Genomic DNA, 16,236 nt, shown 5'->3' on the forward strand with positions numbered 1-16,236 from the left:
CTCTAAAGATTTGACATTTACATTTTCATATAAATGGGATTATATAATTGTTTTTTGTGTGTGTGTGTCTTGCTGGCTTATAGTGACCTATGTTGTAATGTGTAATAGTACTTTATTTCTATTTTAAAAATCATTTTATTGGGGATCACACAACTCTTATCACAATCCATACATACATCCATTGTGTCAAACACATTTGTATATTTGTTGCCCTTATAATTCTCAAAGCATTTTCTTTATACTTGAGCCCTTGGTATCAGCTCCTCATTGTATCCCCTCCCTCCCCACTCCCCTCAACTTTATTTTTTTTTAAATAGTATTTTACTGAAATGTATTGTGCTTCTTTGGTTTGCTTTGACTTACTTATGTTTACCTGTTACTAATAATGGAAACATTAATGACTTTTACTTAAAAATATCAATCTTGACAAATTAAGCAAAGTACTTTGAGATAATTCTCTGATCCTTTGAAATTATAGAATGGCACTCATCAGAAAGGTGCCCACAGGAGACGATTGATTTGTACATCAACTTAAGAAATCTGTGCTTACTTTCATTGAGCGATAGTTTAAGGAAATGACATGCCCTTTCCCATATTTAAAAGTAAAACAACCCACCACCACCACCACACCACTAAATAAAAAAAAAAAAGTAAATCAATCTTTTGCTTTTTTTGTGGGGGGAGTATTTAAAAATATTATTTATATTCTATAATGATATTTTTAGAATTTCAACAGTGTGTCGTCTAAAACTTTAAAATCTTGAAATTATTATGATCATTATATGGTCATTTCAGATAATTTTCTATATCTGTGTATACAAATCAGACATATTCTTGAAGATTGGTTAATGCAACATGTTTGTTTTTCAGTTTACATTTTTTAAGTGACATTTTGTTATTTTCCGCTCATGTGTGAGATACCCATTAAGCATAGAGCATAGTTGATACAGTGGTTATCCGGTGTGAATTTTCTAATGCCTACTAATTATGTTAAAAGTTAAAAAATGTACCAGACTTTATTTAATAGTAAAGTCCATTTGTTTAGAATATTTCCTTAGGCCTCTATTTTTGCCTACCATTTGGGAATTTCATAAATGCCCATTTTATTGAATATTGAACTCATTAAACTGCTGATTTTATTTATATTATTTATATTTCAGTCTGATTCGGGAGCTTTGACATCGCAATCTAGGCAGAGAACTTGTAGGCGTAAATATCCAAATTACGGAAGAAGAAATCTTGAACAGCTTGAGTCCTCTTCTGGAAATGAATCTTCAAGCTCTGCAAGATGTGTAAGTTATATAACATTGAGATAGTTAATCTTGAATGTGTCTTAATTCTTAACTTTGAACCTAAATTCAAATTATGTGAAATTAAAGTATTCTACACTGATAAAGATGACATTTCATGATAATTTTAAAAGATAATTTACATAATTACATGTAGAAGGCTCTAATTATAATATATAGCAATAATTATAATGTATTTACGGACTTGCTCAGTCACTACCATAATCTAATTTTAGAATATCTTCATCACCCTCAAAAGAGACCCCATTCTCATTAGCATCAACTTCCTCTTGACCCCTTCCTCCATTCAACCTTGACAACTTTTACTCTACTTTCTAGAGTTTGCTTGTTCTAATTATTTCTTATAACTAGAATCATACAGTCTTGGTTTTTTTGTGTTTGCCTTTTCACGTAGTCTTTTCAAAAGTTCATATTTTTTATCCATGTTTTGCAATATATATTAGTAGTTTATTTTTATTGCCAATAATATTTTATTTCATTACTGAATTAATTACATTCCATCTTGTTTTAGTCTTTTGACTGTTTATACTTTTGTATTATTATGAATAATACTCCTACAAGTTAAAGGTTTTCAGGTGGATATGTTTTTATTTCTCTAGGAGTGGAATTTCTGGGTCATGATAACTGTTGTGTTTAACTGTTAAGGAATTCCAAGCTGTTTTCCCAAGTGGCTGCATCGTTATACATTTCTACTTTTAGTGTATAGGTTCTAATTTCTGTACATCATCCTAAATGTTTGTTGTCTGACTATTTTATTATGGCCGTTCTAGTGTGTGTGATGTGTTGAATTGAGGCTTTGGGCTGAGCATTTTTTATGCGCTTACTGTGCGTTTGTATATTTTATGGAGAAATATGTATTAGAATCTGCCCATTTTTTAAATGGGGTTGCCTTTTTATTACGCTGTTAGGGTTCTTTTAATATTTTGAATATATAATGTTTATCATAGTATTTCTTTACCAGGTCCATTTGTCAGATATATTTCTTTATCAGACACATGATTTGATAGTATTTTCCTATTTTATTGGCTTTCTTGATATTTTTTAATGGTGTCCTTTAAAAGTTCAATACTTAAGATTTTAATGAAATCACGTGGTCAGTGGTTTCTTAGTTATTTGTGCTTTTGGGGTCACATATAAAGAGGCTTGACCTAACACTTTTGTTAGACTTTCAGTAATTATTTTTGTTTTTTGTGTGAAACCAAGTTTTCTTAAAAATATATTTAGAATTTATTAGAGGATGTCAATATTTTTAAGTTTCACGGATATATTGAGGAGTAAAATGTTTCTTAATGAATGAACAGTGCACTTAATTCCTTTATAAAGGTATTAGGATAGTGGTTAAGATTAGGCTTTGAATAATAATTTATAAATTATCAAGGGCTCATGAGGAAAGGGATAGCGGGGAGGGAGGGGAAAAAAGAGGACCTGATGCAGAGGGGTTAAGTGGAGAGTAAATGGTTCGAAAATGATGAGGGCAAAGAATGTACAGATGTGCTTTATACAATTGATGTATGTATATGTATGGATTGTGAAATAGGATATTTTGAAACATTAAAAAAAAAAACCAGAAGAGGCTTTGAGATTAAATCTAAGTTCTCCATTTTGTCAGATTGCTTAACCCCTTAGTATCTCTGCCCATATATGTAAAATATAAGTAATAATAGTATGCCGGGGTGTTGAAAGATGAATTTAGTTAATAATGTAAAGTATCTAGAACAGTGCTTAGTACCCAATAATATTAGCTGCTATTAATATCATCAAAATTTGTGTTCATCTCTCAATTTTCATCTATTTTGCTTTATGAAATGACACTTTTTATATTATACTAAAATGTATTGACTGTATTTAACCCTTTATGATTTAGGGCTATTATAATAAGATTTATTAGCCCTTTAGCATAGCATGAAAAAGTGTTACCCACTTTTTCTCCAGTTTGTGTATCACTTGGTAAGTTCAAATTATCAGCAAAATAGTAATACATCTAACTCACTACTTTAAAGCCTACCTGTACCTGTGAGTTTGTTGAACATTAAGCCTATCTGAGTCACTTGGTTGGGAATTTTGTGAGGTGGGTAGGAAGCTGTATAGCCATGAAAATTTGCTTCTTATATGGCTATAATAGCTCACAATTTCCAACTACTAAAAATTCTAAGAACTTAGCACTCATATTCTTTTTCATTAATGTCAAGTCTCCTATAATTTCTTTATATCATCCACTAAGATATCTTCTGGTATTTGAAATTGAGCTGTAAAATAGATTCACTGTACTTCTGAAACCTTCCAAAACCAGTATATTTCTAGGATAAAAACTGCCCGCTATTTTTGTGTGTTTCTCAACTTTAGTTAGCTTAAGCTTAAGTTTCAGTTCCCTTTCCTTTCTACCTTGTGGTGGATGATTTAAGAAATTAAATAATTACTAGTAAAGAAAAAAAATTACTAGTAAAGTATTACAGACTTTCAGAGTGGATTATATACTTAAAGTTCATCCATGAATTACATATTTGAGATTATTTTGATTGAAAATATATGCAGAAACACACAGATTCCAACAATTTACATGTACAGTGAATTGACTGATTATACTACCCCAATTCATCCTATTGTTGCTTTGTTGGAGTTACTTTGCATCTAGAATCCCCTCATCCATACATTCGGTTTAAAGCACATTTTCACTATAAAGCTTTTATAACCTCCCAATACATCATTGTTTGATTTATGACTTACATACGTATGAATATAATAGAAAAGTCATGAAGCTTAGAGTAGAAATCTGTTCTTGAATCCAGATTCTGCTATAACCTACTATCTCTGACATAGCTATCAGAGTCTTACCTGTCTCTGAAGAGGAGGCCAAAGCAATTCTCACAGAATCTTTGTGAAAAATTGTTAAGAATTTATATGAAGTTTATTTGTAAAGTATTCATATTGTGTACATTATGCACACCATAATTTATCAAACAGTTTTATTTTAATGCATCTCATTCATAGCCCACTGTACTGCATTCCATTTTACAGATGAGGAAAGTAAAACTCAGAGGTTAAATCACTTTTCTAAAGAGTCCTGCAGGTAGGATATGCTGGAGACTGAATCATAACTTCAGGACCCAATATTGTCTAATATAACATTACTTCCTGTAAAGGCATGGCTACATATAATTTCTTTCATTTTAGTATTTTTTCTGACATCTTTGTGCTGGACTTTTAAAATTTGCTTCTGATGTATACTTCAGGGGGTTCTATATCTTTCAGTAAGTGATTTAAGAAATTGGGCAATTAACTTGCTAGTAAAGAGTTCTAGACTTTGACTTTGGGAATGGATTATACCCTAGTGAGTAAAACTTCATGTGTGAAAACACACACACACACACACACACACACACACACACACACACACTTTCAATGATTTTTATTGTTAAGTATAGTACACAAATTCAGCAGTTTCTACATGTTCAATTCAGTGACAGTTATTAGATTATTCAAGTTCTGCCACCCAATATATGTACAAAAGTGCTTGATACGATTGATGTATGGATTGTTATAAGAGGCCCCAATAAAATGATTTATTAAATTTTTTTAAAACGGGGAAAAAAGTTTTGCCACCATTCTTACCCTCATTTTCCATGTTATTTTCTTGTTATCATAAACTCCATAAGTATCTACCTAATTTTTAGTTGGTATTGTCATTTTGTTCTCATATACATAGATCTTGAGAGAGTACAGTGTTCAAGCAGACATTCTTTACTGTGTTGTTAGGTGCTGTCCAGTGATCTCCAACCCATAGTGACTCAATGCATGACAGAACGAAACAAGTAAAACTGCTATACTAGTTAAACAAAAATATCACTTGGTCTTAAAAGGCGATGTCAGGGGATATTTTTGGATTTAAAGTTTAGATGTGTTAGGGCAAGTTTCAAGCACGTATCCAACCTTTGTGGCTCCTGAAATTATTTTCTGCGTTTTTATCCTCTTAACCAGAATTTTTCTTTTAAAAAAAATCATTTTATTAGGGGCTCATAAAACTCCTTATCACAATCCATACATACACCAATTATGTAAAGCACAGTTGTACATTCATTGCTCTCATTATTCTTAAAACATTTGCTCTCCATGTAAGCTCCTGGCATCAGCTCCTCATTTTGCCCCCACTCCTTCTCCTCTTTTCTTCCCTCATGAACCCTTGATAATTTATAAATTATTTTGTCATGTCTTACACTGTCCAATGTCTCCCTTCACCCACTTTTCTGTTGTCCATGCCCCAGGGAGGAGGTTATATATAGATCCTTGTAATCAGTTCCCTATTTCCACTCTACCCTCCCAGTATCGCCGCCACTCTCAGCACTGGTCCTGAAGGGTTCATCCCGCCCTGGATTCCCTGTGTTTCCAGTTCCTATCTGTACCAGTGTACATCCTCTGGTCTAGCCAGATTTGCAAGGTAGAATTGGGATCATGATGGGGGGAGTCGAGGGGGTGGGGGGAAGAAAACGCATTTAAGGATTTAAGAACTAGAAGAAAGTTGTATGTTTCATTGTTGCTACATTGCACCCTGACTGGCTGGTCTCTCCTTCCTGAGACCCTTCTGGAAGGGATGTCCAGTTACATACTGATGGGCTTTGGGTCCTCCTTCCACACTCCCCCTCATTCACAATAAGATATTTTTGTTCTTTGATGCCTGATATGTGATCCCTTCGACAATTTGTGATTCCACAGGCTGGTTTGCTTCTTCCATGTGGGCTTTGCTGCTTCTGAGCTAGATGGCTGCTTGTTTACCTTCAAACCTTTAAGACCCCAGATACTATATCTTTTGATAGCTGGGCACCATCAGCTTTCCTAACCACATTTGCTTATGTACCCATTTGTCTTCAGTGATCATATCAGGGAGGTGACCACACAATGATAGGATTCTTTGTTCTCTGATGCCTGATAACTGATCCCTTCAGCACCTCATGATCACACAGGCTGTGGTGTGCTTCTTCCATGTGGGCTTTGTTGCTTCTGAGCTAGATGGTTGTTTGTTTACCTTCAAACCTTTAGAAGATGCTATATCTTTTGATAGCCGGGCTCCATCAGCATTCTTCAACACATTTGCTTATGCACACGCTCTGTTTTCAGTGATTGTGTTGGGAAGCAATGAATCATGGAATGCCAGTTTAATAGAACAAAGTGTTTTTGCATTGATGGACTACTTGAGTGGAGGCCCAATGTCCATCTGCTACCTTAATACTAAACCTATAAATATATGCACAAAGATCTATTTCCCCATCCTCATATATAAATATATTTACATATAAGCATGACTTTATTTAGACCTCTATAAATGCCTTTTGCCTCCTAGCTCTTTCCTCTATTTCCCTTTACTTTGCTCTTGTCCCACTATCATGCTCAGCCTTCATTTGGGTTTCAGTAATTCCTCTTGGTTACATTACCCTTGATCATGCTCTGCCAGGCCTCCCACACCCTCCTCACCACCAATTTGGATCACTTGTTGTTCCCTTGTCCCTGGGATTGTTAACACCACTTCCCCCCCCCCCCCCACCTCCTCCTCTCCCATGTTCCCCAGAGCCATCGGTCCCATTGTTTTCTTCTCCAGATTGTTCATCCAGCCTATCTTATTTAGACAGACCTGCCAAGATAATAACATGCACAAAGATAAGATAGAGCAAAACCAAGCAACTCACTAGTAAGTAAACAAACAATCTGTTTTAAAAATGTACCTAAGACATTTCACTGAAGAAAATACACTGATATCAAAAAAGCGTATGATGAGATGCTAAAAAATTTTTCATTGTTGTGAGGTGCTGTGGAGATGGTTCTGACTTTCATCAATCCTGTAAACAACATCACACAGCACTGCCTTGTCCTGCACCATTTCATAATTACCATGTTTGAACATATTGTTGCAGCCACTGCCAATCCCTCTTTGAAGATTTTCCTCTTTGCTGAAAATGACATACCACTGTATACCTGTTAGCATGAATAAAAAGTAAAATATTGACAATACCTGTGTTAACCTTTTATTTTAGAGTGGCCCATCTTACTACTTGGGGGTTTGGAGGGGGCGGCTGACAGTGACACCATCAAGTCTTACGGTTAATTCTCTGTTGCTTTTGACCTTTATAAGGAAAAGGAATTAGTAAAAGAAATTTGCTTTGTCTAATTATGCTTTTATTACTTGATATACTTATTTGTTACATGATTTAATGTTATATTTTGGATAACGATAGAAGTTTTTTCTTAGTTAACCTAAGGATGATTCTCTGCCCCCCCCCCCCCCCTCACAAATTAGGAGACATCCTGTGATCAGAGCGAAGGTTCATGCTATTCTGAAGAAGAATGGAAAAGTGATAGGAAAAGTGAAACTGACAGCGAAAGTTCAAGGTATATGTTTAATTGCTTTGTAATTATAAGCCATTTAGTCATAGTCTTGGATGGAACCACATATAGATTGTATTTAATATGCAAGAATGTGCAGTTTTGAACCAATAAGCATTTAATTGTAGTACATTTAAAAGGAGAAAACTGGCCTTTCTCTCGCATCCTTGCTTCTGAGATGGTGAAGAAAGTGCTAACAGTTGTGCTAATAAAGTCCGTGGTCATATGCATCCCATTCACTGCATGAACTGCACCTGCTGCATGCCCAAAGGCAAGGCCATTAAGAAGTTTGTAATAAGAACCATAGTGGAGGCTGCAGCTGTCAGAGACATTTCTGAAGTGAATGTCTTCAACGCATGTGTGCTTCCCAAACTATGTACAGCTGCATTTCTGTGAGTTGTGCCATTCACAGCCAGGTGGTAGGAACCGGTCTCGTGACGCCTGGAAGGACTGAATCTCCCTACACCCCCAACCTCAATGTAGACCTGCAGGCGCTGCTCCATGACCTCCTCCAACCCCATGACCTCCCACAAAGCCTATGTAAAGATTAGAAGCTGAAGAAAAAACAACCTGAAAGGAAATAAAATGGAAATTGTTCTTAAAAAAAAAAAAAGAAAACTGGCTCAACTGTTTTTTTTAATGTACAGAAGATAACTTTAGACCTATAAGCATGTAAGCCAACAGTGTAAAATAAGTACTAACTCACTACCATCAAGGTGATTCTAACTTAGTGATCCTTTGTGGAGTTTCAGGGGTTGTAAATGTTTATGGAATTAATAAGCCTTATCTTTCTCCTACAGAGCAACAATCTTAATTTATCTTATCTCTCTTATCCCTCTCCCTGTTGAAGTCCTGACCCCTAAAAAAATGTTCCATTGCTGCCTTCGGGCTTCTCAATCTGTTTACTAATGAGTTGTCATTCTAGTTCAAATTTTTAATCTATAATTCAAGAGCCTCCTTCAAATTATGGGCTACTCCTAGAGTTATGTATTATTTTCTATAAGGGGAGTTGTGTGATGTTTCTAAATATTTATCTCCCCCAGGTTTTATCTATTTTACACTTAAAAAACATCCTTTCTAAATTTCCAATTTCGGCCAAAATGTTTACTTTTTTAAAAGGTGAATTTTCATTAGGTCTTCTCTTTTCGTGTTCCTCTTTTCTGACCAAAGGCTGTGTGATTAATTTTACTATATGTGTTTCCATTCTCATTCCATACAATTTAAAGTCTTCTCCTTTTCTAGTGACTCTTCATCTAGGTATTCTGATTGGACAGCTGACGCAGGCATCAATTTGCAGCCGCCTCTACGAACATCATCTCGTCGACGAGTAACTCGGTTTTGCAGCAGTAGTTCAGAGGATGAAATGTCTACTGAAAATTTATCTCCTCCAAAAAGGAGAAGAAAGAGAAAGAAAGAGAGAAAGCCTAAAAAAGAGGTAAGAGAAAATATCTTTACAAATGTATCTATTTATGCTTCTATGAAGGTGTTTCTACTTTTCTGTATTTAATAGGTAGGCATCTGGGAAATCCCACTTTTATTTAATAATTAACACTGTCCTGATAATAAGAGTTGAGTGTAAAAAGCAACCTTATTTTGGGAAAAACTATGTGATTTTAAGTTTCCTTTACCACCACTATCCTTTGTAGTAAGCTTAGCAATCATACCTTTCCAAATCAGAGAATTAAAGGGGGGAAAGTTCTTTTCCTTGAGGACTCTACCGTAACTGATGATTTTATTTCAATTTCAATACCCAAAATGGACTTTAGGCTGTTTTAAGGTGATTTCAACTTGTTTTGTCTGTTATTACCATTCTTGTTGTTTTCACTTTACAAGTCATCTTCATACCTTCCCTTGATTTTAATATCTTTTCTGTTCCTTTATCACATGTTCAGAATATCACATGTACATGTAAATCCTATGTCGGCAGTTGTCTTTAATTGAATATGCTGCCTTGGCATTAGTTACATATTGCTGTTAAACAAGTTACCCTAAAGCGTAACTTAAGAGAACCCGCATTTATTAGCTCAAGTTTTGGTGGGTTAGGTATTTGAGAGTATCTTAGCTAGGTATGAGGTGATAATGCAACAATCTGAAAACTTGACTGGAGTTGGATGTTTTTCCACGCTTGCCCATGTGGCTTTTGGCAAGTGGCTTCAGTTCCTTGCTACATGGGCCCACCCATAAGGCTATTAATAAGAGTCCTATTAGCATGGTAGTTGACTGTCCCAGAATGAATAAGGAATAAAACCCATGTCTTACGTGACAAGACTAAGTTGCTTGCACATTGTTGCTTCTGCTTTATTCTGTTTGTTAGAAGTGAATCATTATATGTAGTTCACACTGAAGATGTGGAGAACTAGACTCCTCTTGAAGAAGAGAAGAATAAGAATTTGTAGACCTGTTTTAAACTGGAATGAACATTCTAGTAGAAGTGAATAGATGATGGAAGGGCAGTGCTATGTTGATTAACAATGCTTTTTACAGTGATATAATCTTGTGTATGTTAAATGACCAAATATGTACAATATATTGTTTCAAAATTAACCATTAGATGGGTATGTCAAAGAGTGGTCATTCTGTATGATGAAGTTTCTTTTGTTTTTCAAACAAATCCTGCTTGTTCCTTTCCCTTTGGCAGAATGTGCAAGGGATGACTCCGACAGAACTTGCAAACATGGACCATTTGTATGAGTTTCATCCTCCCGTTTGGATAACTGACACCACACTTAGAAAGTCCCCTTTTGTTCCTCAAATGGGTGATGAGGTGAGAGTAATAAAATTTTAAAATTGAATATGGAATATAAAGCAATTTATAATGCTTTCCAGCTTTTTTATTTTTAAGTATTTGTTTCTTTTTTGTAGGTAATATATTTTCGACAGGGTCATGAAGCTTACATTGAGGCAGTCCGAAGAAATAACATTTATGAACTGAACCATAATAAGGAACCATGGAGAAAAATAGATCTCAGGGTAAGATTTAAACATTAAAAATTTAAAAAAATAAACATTTAACGCATTACTTAGATGGGTAAATTGTTTATGAATTTATAAAAAAACTTGGCATATTTCATGACAATCTTTCCATTAATTCCGGTCCCTTCCACCCCCAACTCTTATCTGTTAAACTTTAAAGATCTGGTGGGATGATATATTTACCAGTGGGCAGACCTCTGGTATTGCTCTGGTGTGTAATACGTTATGTACAACAACCCAGAGTCTCACTGGAAAACAGCCTGGTAATATTTGTATATCAGCAAACTTTTTTTTCCCTTTATATCAGCAAACTTAAATGTGTTTATTTCCAACACAGATTTTATTTTAGCCTCGTGCATAATAAAATGAGATTATTTTATCTCCTAATATCTAACCAATTTTGATAATTACTTTTTAAGCAAGATAATACCATAATTAAGAAGTGGCAAACATTTTAGTTTAAAGTTGTTCGGGTGTGGATAGGAGTGCACTGATGTATTTAAAGCTTTCTATGAGGTATCTTGGGAAGAGAGATTGATATAAAAATGTTTAGAACCTTTAAATCAGTAATTTTATTACTGTAAAATTTGGAAACCAGAAATGTATGTAAATTTATGTGGTAAGGCTATTTCGTGTGTATAAACAAAAAGTGGTGGTGGCTGGTGGGAAGGGATAACACCAAATACCCCTTGAAAGAAAAAGATTTAAAAGCATAGTTCATCTATGCTATGGAATTTTATGTATAGCCTGACATGTGCATGCCAGTCTTTCAAAATATTTGTTGAATTGAATGAATGAGGGATAGGTTTTCACAGTATTTTATAAAAAGTAAAAATTGGATGTGAAATGCTATTTGGCATTAGTTATCCTAGCAAAATTTAAAAGATATAATCATAAAGCCAAAAAGAAATACATAGAATTTTAATGGCTGTTATCTGTGGAATAGTATTAGATATAATTTTTATATTATTCTTAAATTTTTAATTTGTGTACAAATATTTTCAATTAGTGTTAGGAAACACATAAAAATACTAATTGATTTATCAAACATCACTTTTTTGAATAGCCGTGTTAAACTTATTGTCCCTACTCGTGTAAGTTTGGCTTCCTGTATCTTTAAAGGCGCCCTGGTGGTGCTATTGGATATTCTTTGAACTTGTAACTGGAAGTTCAGTGTTTCTTACCCACCAACTGCTCCTTGGAGGAAATAGGAAGCTATCTGTTCCCATAAAGTTTTATGGGAGTTCTCAACTTGTGGGTCATGACCTGTTTGGGGGTCAAACGACCCTTTCACAGGGGTTGCCCGATTCATAACAGCAGCAATATTACAGTTATGAAGTAGCAACGACAATAATTTTATGTTTGGGGTCACCATAACATGAGGAAGAACTGTCAGGGGAAGGTTGATTTACAGCCTAAGAAATCCTATGTAGATGACCGACTTGACGCCAGTGGTATGATGCAAAGATTTATTTATAATGTCTGTTTTATTTATATACTAAGTATTTAGCAGTTTAGTATATTCTTAACACATTTTTGTGGAATAAGTAAATTTATCATATTCCCAATATGGAAACATGTGAGAAGGGGCCTCAAAAAACTCATGAAGAAATGGAATTAAATGATAATGAAAAATTCCACACTTTTTGAAGTCCTCATACTAAGGGGAAGGCTAATTATGGCAGATATGCTACCCTGATATTAGAACAGCTCTTTAAAAACTATGAATAATCAAAATACTTAAAATATTTGTATAATATAAAACATATATAAACACGTTTATGAAGAGAAGAAATATATCAGAATGTTAATGTTGCTTTTCCTTAGATATTGAGCTGACTCGTAGTTAGTATATACTATTAGAAATGGTATTCCTGTCTTCAAAATGATGAGGAGATTAATTTAGCAAATAATATTGTGCTTATTGGCATCTGAAACTCATCTAATGTCTTAAATGACTAATTGTGTGTTGGCCTGGTAAGCAATATGTGGAGAACTACAGCCTTGAGTAATTGCTGTCTTTTAGCCATTTAAAAACTGTGTCTGTTAAAGGATCAAGAATTGGTCAAGATAGTTGGCATAAGATATGAGGTTGGACCCCCTACTCTCTGCTGCCTCAAGTTAGCATTTATAGATCCAGCGACTGGAAAACTCATGGATAAATCTTTCTCTATTAGGTATGTTGTTATTATTTCCAATAGGAGTGTGTATAAGGTCTCTATCGGTTGGAACCAACTCGATGGCAACTAACAACAACAACAACATAATACTCTATTGATACTATTTTGGATATATTGAGTTCATAAAATACATTATTGACATAACTTTCACTTTCTTTTTCTTAATCTAATATAAAATTAGAAGTTACATATGTGGCTCTACTTGTATTTTTCTTTTTCCTTCATTTTTTAATAATTTTATTGGAAGGTCATATAGATATTATAACATCTATATAATTCACTTAGATCAAGCATAATTGTACAATTGCTGCCACCATTAGTTTCAAAACAGTTTCATTCTTCTTGAACTCTTTGATGTCAGCCCCCCTTTACTGCTTGTATTTCTTTTGGGCAGTGTTGCTCTGGACTATAGCCCTGGTATACAAGGAATTTAATAATCTTTTTATTTTTGCTTAGATATCATGATATGCCAGATGTTATTGATTTTCTTGTATTACGTCAATTTTATGATGAAGCCAGACAGAGGAATTGGCAATCTTGTAAGTTTTTCCTTATTAAATTTTACATATCCTTAAAAATTAATCTCTTCCCAGTTTAATCTTTGGATTTGCTGCTTTTAATTGTGGCGTATGCAAACATGTAAACTCTGGAAAGAAATATCAGAAGATTTTGCTCAGGGATTGATACTTTGTTCTCAGTCAGTTTTTCAGTCAAGCAGTAATTCACTTGATTTTTTAGTATATAATGGTTAGGAAGAATAATTTTTAATTTACTAATTCTGGGCTAGATTAGGTCTTATTTTAAATTTATTTTTAACTGGGAGGTAATAAATATTTCATTCCATACTTCAATCACGTCGAGCAGTATTCTACAAGTACTATCACAGTCATTTTCTAAACATTCTTTTCCTTTCTGGACTTGGCATGACTCCCCACCCTGCCCCCAACCTTATACTTATGTTATATTTAATTCCTTTTCATGTAATTGACAGTGCTATAATTTGCAAAATCCCCCTAGCATCTAAAATGATCAGAAGGTTGAAAACTAATCGATGAAATCTTACAATATACCAGAATACTTTTCCTTTGTTTTCAAGTGGAGTAATTGAAGAACCATTACTGTAGGAATTAATACTTCATAACCATCTTATAGGAAAAAAACCCAACAACAGAAACCCAACAACCTTTCCACCACCACCCCCCCAACAACAACAACAATACAACTTCCGGTACTAAATTTTGTGACAATTTCGGGTGAGACAGGAACCCGGGTCACGCAGTGGTTGCTTTGGGCTATTTACAAAGTCAGCAGTGTCAAGCCACCTGCTGCTCCTTGTAAGAAATGCATGACTTTCTACTCCCATAAAGAGTTACAGTTTTGGAAACTCACAGGGATAGTGCTATCCTGCCCTTATACTGTTGATGTGAGTCAGAGAACTCATTTGTTTGGGATTGAGTAGGTATCTGATCTCCTTATGATACCAGGCCAGCCACCACCAGTTTGCAGCCACAGTACCTGTTTTGCAGGTACGCATAAGTGCTTTTCAGTGTGGAGTATCGAGGAGATCATTTATTTGAGTTTTAACTTTAGTGAATTTGTATTCCTTCTGCTTTCATCAATCTTGATCTCATTAAAAATACCATTTTACCCAGGCTGTATCATCTGTTATACACATCCTTAAATAATACTGTGGGCTCACAATAAGTATTTCTCATCTCTGCTGTCATTTTGGACAAAGTACTGCAGACATGTTAATTTTAGAGACATACCTTAATCTCCCCACCTGAAATGAAAAATTGTATGTGTGGCAATTCTTAATATAGACTATTCTCAACAGTCTGCACAAGTAGAGTAATTAGAATTAATTTGGGGACTTCGAGGTTCCCCTAAAAAAAATAGAAAGAGGAGGGTCTCTACTCTGATAAAGATTGATAGGCTTGGAAACCTAAAGGGGGAAGTTCTGCTCCATCCTGTAGAGTTGCTGAGTTGGAAATGACTGCTTTTTTGAACTTTGTCTTCCATTCTTGGGGTGAGATGGTGTCTGTCTCGCCAATGCTTCGATTTGCAACACTCAGGTAGCTAGTGTATTTTTCTTTGTTGGCCTTCTGAATGTCTTCTTTGATAAACTCTTTATGTACTTTGCTCGTTTTAAATAGGATTGTTTATGTTTTTCTTCTTGTTTCCTATAGAGTTTAGAAAATATATAGATTTTGTCCAGTATGTCATTGCCAGAAATGTTATCTCATTCTGTGCATTGTCTTATTTGTGAAATGTTTTGATTAGGAAGTTTCATTTATTTGCGGCATGTTTGTGTGATTTCGTCGATCATGTGTTTATGCTGTGTATTAGGGACTCTTAAGTTTGCTCTATCTTTTCATTGAAAATCTTTATAGTGCTGGGGTTTAATTACACTTGTGCAGTGTAGAGTTTTACAGCTGCTACTGGTCTCAAGAAGGTGGACCGAAGACTCCCTTTATACCAGGGAGCCTTAGGGAACCAGGGTATTCAATCTCCCCCGTAAGATAGCCTTCCATATTGTTGGTGTTTAGCTCACTTAACTCCCACTCCCTTCTCCCCCCCTTTCAGAGATTCAGGATTCCAGGATTTTCTTCTTGTAGCCATTTTTCAAAAATCTTTATTGAAGGAGGATTGTATAAAGTGTTTGTGTCTAGGTTCACCATCTTGCTGGAAGTCCCACTGATTGGTATTTGGAAGTAGGTTGCCAGACCTTTTCTTTCTAACCTCAATTTGTAGGCTCTGCTGAAACCAATTCAGCACCATAGCAACACATCATCCAAGGTACATGCTCTGATTTTCAGCCAATAATTGTATTTATTGTTTTTTAACAAAAATGTCTACAGCTGAACTGCAGAGATGGGTTCTCATCACCCAATTGTATTGATTTTGTTTGAACTTATACCACATCATCTACACAAAAAGTTTAGTTCAGCTTTTGTTTTATCATAATTATGATCTACTTGTTAAATCTTAAATATACAGGAAAAAAACTCGTGTTTGTTTTGACTACAGAAATGTGGGTTTTGTACTGAAGAATATTTTTATCTAAACTGAAATCATCTCGCTTTTCATAAACGGAATGAAATGAAAGGATTATATAATGAATTCCAATGATTATGTTAAGCTAGGTTATTTATACTCACATTAAAGAATAACAATATCATAGTAATATTTCTAATACTAAGTAGACTAATGGCTGGATCATACACAATTTTCGGTTCCTAGTGTGAGGAAATACCATGTCTCTTTCCACAATGGTTGTAATGTGTTACACTCCTACAAACAGTTTGAGGGTTTCTTTCTAAAGTTGAATGTTTGTGAGATCCCCTTTTAATGAAATACCATCAAAAGGCAAACTTTTATTATTAGGAATAGTCTTGATAATT

At 34.6% G+C, this 16,236-nt stretch overlaps 1 protein-coding gene across 2 annotated transcripts in view; it reads left to right on the forward strand.

Moving 5' to 3' along the window:
• BRWD1 (bromodomain and WD repeat domain containing 1) overlaps positions 1–16,236 on the forward strand; it is a 145,428-nt gene that overhangs the window by 81,435 nt on the left and 47,757 nt on the right. For both annotated transcript variants that reach the window (XM_075542286.1, XM_075542285.1), the window contains exons 21-27: positions 1,161–1,292; positions 7,594–7,685; positions 8,922–9,114; positions 10,318–10,443; positions 10,542–10,649; positions 12,705–12,829; positions 13,289–13,371. In XM_075542286.1, the coding sequence (XP_075398401.1) occupies positions 1,161–1,292; positions 7,594–7,685; positions 8,922–9,114; positions 10,318–10,443; positions 10,542–10,649; positions 12,705–12,829; positions 13,289–13,371 (859 nt within the window). The remainder of the gene's footprint in view (positions 1–1,160; positions 1,293–7,593; positions 7,686–8,921; positions 9,115–10,317; positions 10,444–10,541; positions 10,650–12,704; positions 12,830–13,288; positions 13,372–16,236) is intronic.

The sequence above is a fragment of the Tenrec ecaudatus genome, chromosome 2 (genome assembly GCF_050624435.1).
Source record: "Tenrec ecaudatus isolate mTenEca1 chromosome 2, mTenEca1.hap1, whole genome shotgun sequence".
Taxonomy (NCBI): Eukaryota; Metazoa; Chordata; class Mammalia; order Afrosoricida; family Tenrecidae; genus Tenrec; species Tenrec ecaudatus.